Source organism: Penaeus chinensis, chromosome 25 (genome assembly GCF_019202785.1).
Source record: "Penaeus chinensis breed Huanghai No. 1 chromosome 25, ASM1920278v2, whole genome shotgun sequence".
Taxonomy (NCBI): Eukaryota; Metazoa; Arthropoda; class Malacostraca; order Decapoda; family Penaeidae; genus Penaeus; species Penaeus chinensis.
In genome coordinates, this window is record NC_061843.1 from 12,389,461 (window position 1) to 12,391,960 (window position 2,500).

A 2,500-nucleotide genomic window follows, 5' to 3' on the forward strand; every position below is an offset into this window, starting at 1 on the left:
GTCGTTTCTGTTTTCTCCTCAATGTCAAAGGTCCTTGTTCTGCGGCGTTTCCTGCTTTGCCCGGGCTTTGTACCTTGAATGTGGATCACTCTAATGATGAACTGGGTTTGGGACATTCAAAGAGTTTACAGCAATGATTATCCTGAGTGGACAATAACTAATGGTGGCCCCCTCCACACATGACTGTATCCATACATCAGTAAAAAATCACATGGTACATATTTGGACAAAAATCTCCATAATCATAACAAAAACATTTGGGAATAACCCAACTGGGGTATATAACAACAATAATTACATTATCCCTTACCATTGTCTGTTGTATCATTGGTCACAGACTGCTGTTGCTTGAGCGATGCTATCTGTGAAGAAGAGACAAAAACATCCTTGAAGTTAAAGTTTCATAGAACGGTAATCAGACCAATGCTACTTCATTGAAGTGAGACTGGGCATTGAGAGAGGCAGAGGAAGATCTAAAAAGCAGGACAGAAATACAAGTGCTGAGATGAACAGTGGGATTCGATCTAAAAAAGGACAAAAGAGATTAAGATATCTGGCTGGAAGCAGGAACAGACCTTGAGGAAATCTGAAGAAACAGGTTAAAATGGACAGGGTATGTTTGGAGAAGACCTACTACGGTGAACATGACCCAAGAAGCAGAGGTTAAGATGGAGAGTCACTTCAGAAACAGAGGTCTTTCAAAAGAAGGCCCACAAGTAGAGGGACAGAAACCATAAAAAGCCCCCCCCCCCCCCCAAAAAAAAGGCAATTTCTCTGTGCTTTACCTCTGTTAGTGTCTCTTCTGGTGAGGGTATCTTGGGTTCCTCCTCCTTTATGTCATCAAAGTGAGTGATGTCATCTTTAGCATCTGTAATGGGAAGAGGACATTGATATCATTTAATTTCTATCAATTCTATATCTGGAATATTCAGAAAAATATCTGGAAAAAATGCCCTCATCATTTAAAATATTAATGTAATCACCTTTTAAATTTGGTTAAACTGGACATTATCCTCTTTTAATGCAATTTTGGTTGTTCAACCTACAGTGCCATTGTCCTAACTCAGTCACTCCTGTTGTGTATCATGCTACATTCTGGGTCAAACCTGGACAGCCTCCCACCATATATCAGAACACTATTTGGGGGGATCTCTCTAAGATCAGCTACAGGACAAAGACCTCCCTATCAATTCTTTATGAATCCTGTAATTGCAGTGTCATTATCTTATTGCAAAGGTTAGCTTATTTCTCTAATTAATAGTCAGTTGCCAGAGAAAGACTTTGTTGATACTCTCAATCTCATTTCTGGGCTTCCCCACATAGGAACTTACTTAGTATATCCTAATAAAGAGACTAATAATCTCGGACCACTTGCACATCTTGTCATCAGCATTCACAAGTTCTTAGAACTGTGTAACCCTTTGGATCTGGGTGACATGACCTTCATGTCATGAAATAATTTGGCTGAGGGCTGGGGTGACATGAATATGCATCATGAAAAATGTAGCTGAGGGCCAAGGTGATGGGAATAGGTCATCAAGAGAATTTCAGCTTAAGACCAGGATGACAGCAATGACTCAACCATTAGTGCACAAAGCTCTTGGAGGGTACTTATATTCATTGGGCATTTAGAAAGGGGCTCTTACATCATATGGAGGAAGAAGAAGAGAGAGAGAGAGAGAGAAAAAAAAAAAAACTATTGCAGAAAAAGACACCAGCACTGCAAAGGGGAGGCAAAGTGTCTTGACACTAGTGTTTGTGTGGGTCGGTCCTACAAGCCACACATCCAGGAAAATTGACACTCAAGAAAGCCTAATGCCAGGATATGGCTATAGCTAATGAAAGAAAAGCAGAAAATTATTGTTACGGATACCATTAATGATATCAAATTGGATGACATTATCTACATCATCGGATTCTTGGGAGTTCTGAGAGGAAAAACCTTCCTTTTCCACATACCAATCATAACTGACTGTTTCCTCTTGGGGCGCCCCCGTCTGCGCGTTGTTATCATCTCCTGAGAAAAGAAATAAAAACTTATTAATCACAAATGAAACCTCCACAATTTTATTATATCATAAGTATAATACATATAAATTAAAAAGTGCAAGAATTCCAAGAGTGTAAAATAATAATAGTCTAATAATGATAATGAAATACTAATATTTAACAAAGCCACATTTTTAATCGTTTTAGACATTTAACTAGACCTTGCTGTTTCACCTTAGATGGCTCAGGATCAGGTGACGGCTCCTCTGGGAACTCAATATCATCAAGCAGTTCTTCCTGCTGGTCAGCCTCTACTACTCCTGCTACAGTCACCTGCTCAGAGCCACACAGCTCTTCTGCACACCCTGTTTGGCTGTCAGTGTCAAGAGCAGCGCAAACAGCAGCGACATCATCAGTCATGTCGGGTAAAGTCTGTGACTCTAAGATCATCTCAATCAGTTTTTCTGTCTGTTAAAAAGAGATAAAGATTAGGTTTTTTAAAGGAACAAAA

At 39.6% G+C, this 2,500-nt stretch overlaps 1 protein-coding gene across 2 annotated transcripts in view; it reads right to left on the minus strand.

Annotated features, from left to right (window-relative positions):
- Positions 1 to 2,500, minus strand: part of LOC125038534 (nucleolar and spindle-associated protein 1-A-like) — an 11,339-nt gene that overhangs the window by 6,959 nt on the left and 1,880 nt on the right. For both annotated transcript variants that reach the window (XM_047632043.1, XM_047632042.1), the window contains exons 2-6: positions 2,224 to 2,457; positions 1,960 to 2,017; positions 786 to 868; positions 311 to 362; positions 1 to 73 (exon numbers count right to left, since the gene is read on the minus strand). The exon at positions 1 to 73 is cut by the window's left edge and continues 184 nt beyond it. In XM_047632043.1, the coding sequence (XP_047487999.1) occupies positions 1 to 73; positions 311 to 362; positions 786 to 868; positions 1,960 to 2,017; positions 2,224 to 2,457 (500 nt within the window). The remainder of the gene's footprint in view (positions 74 to 310; positions 363 to 785; positions 869 to 1,959; positions 2,018 to 2,223; positions 2,458 to 2,500) is intronic.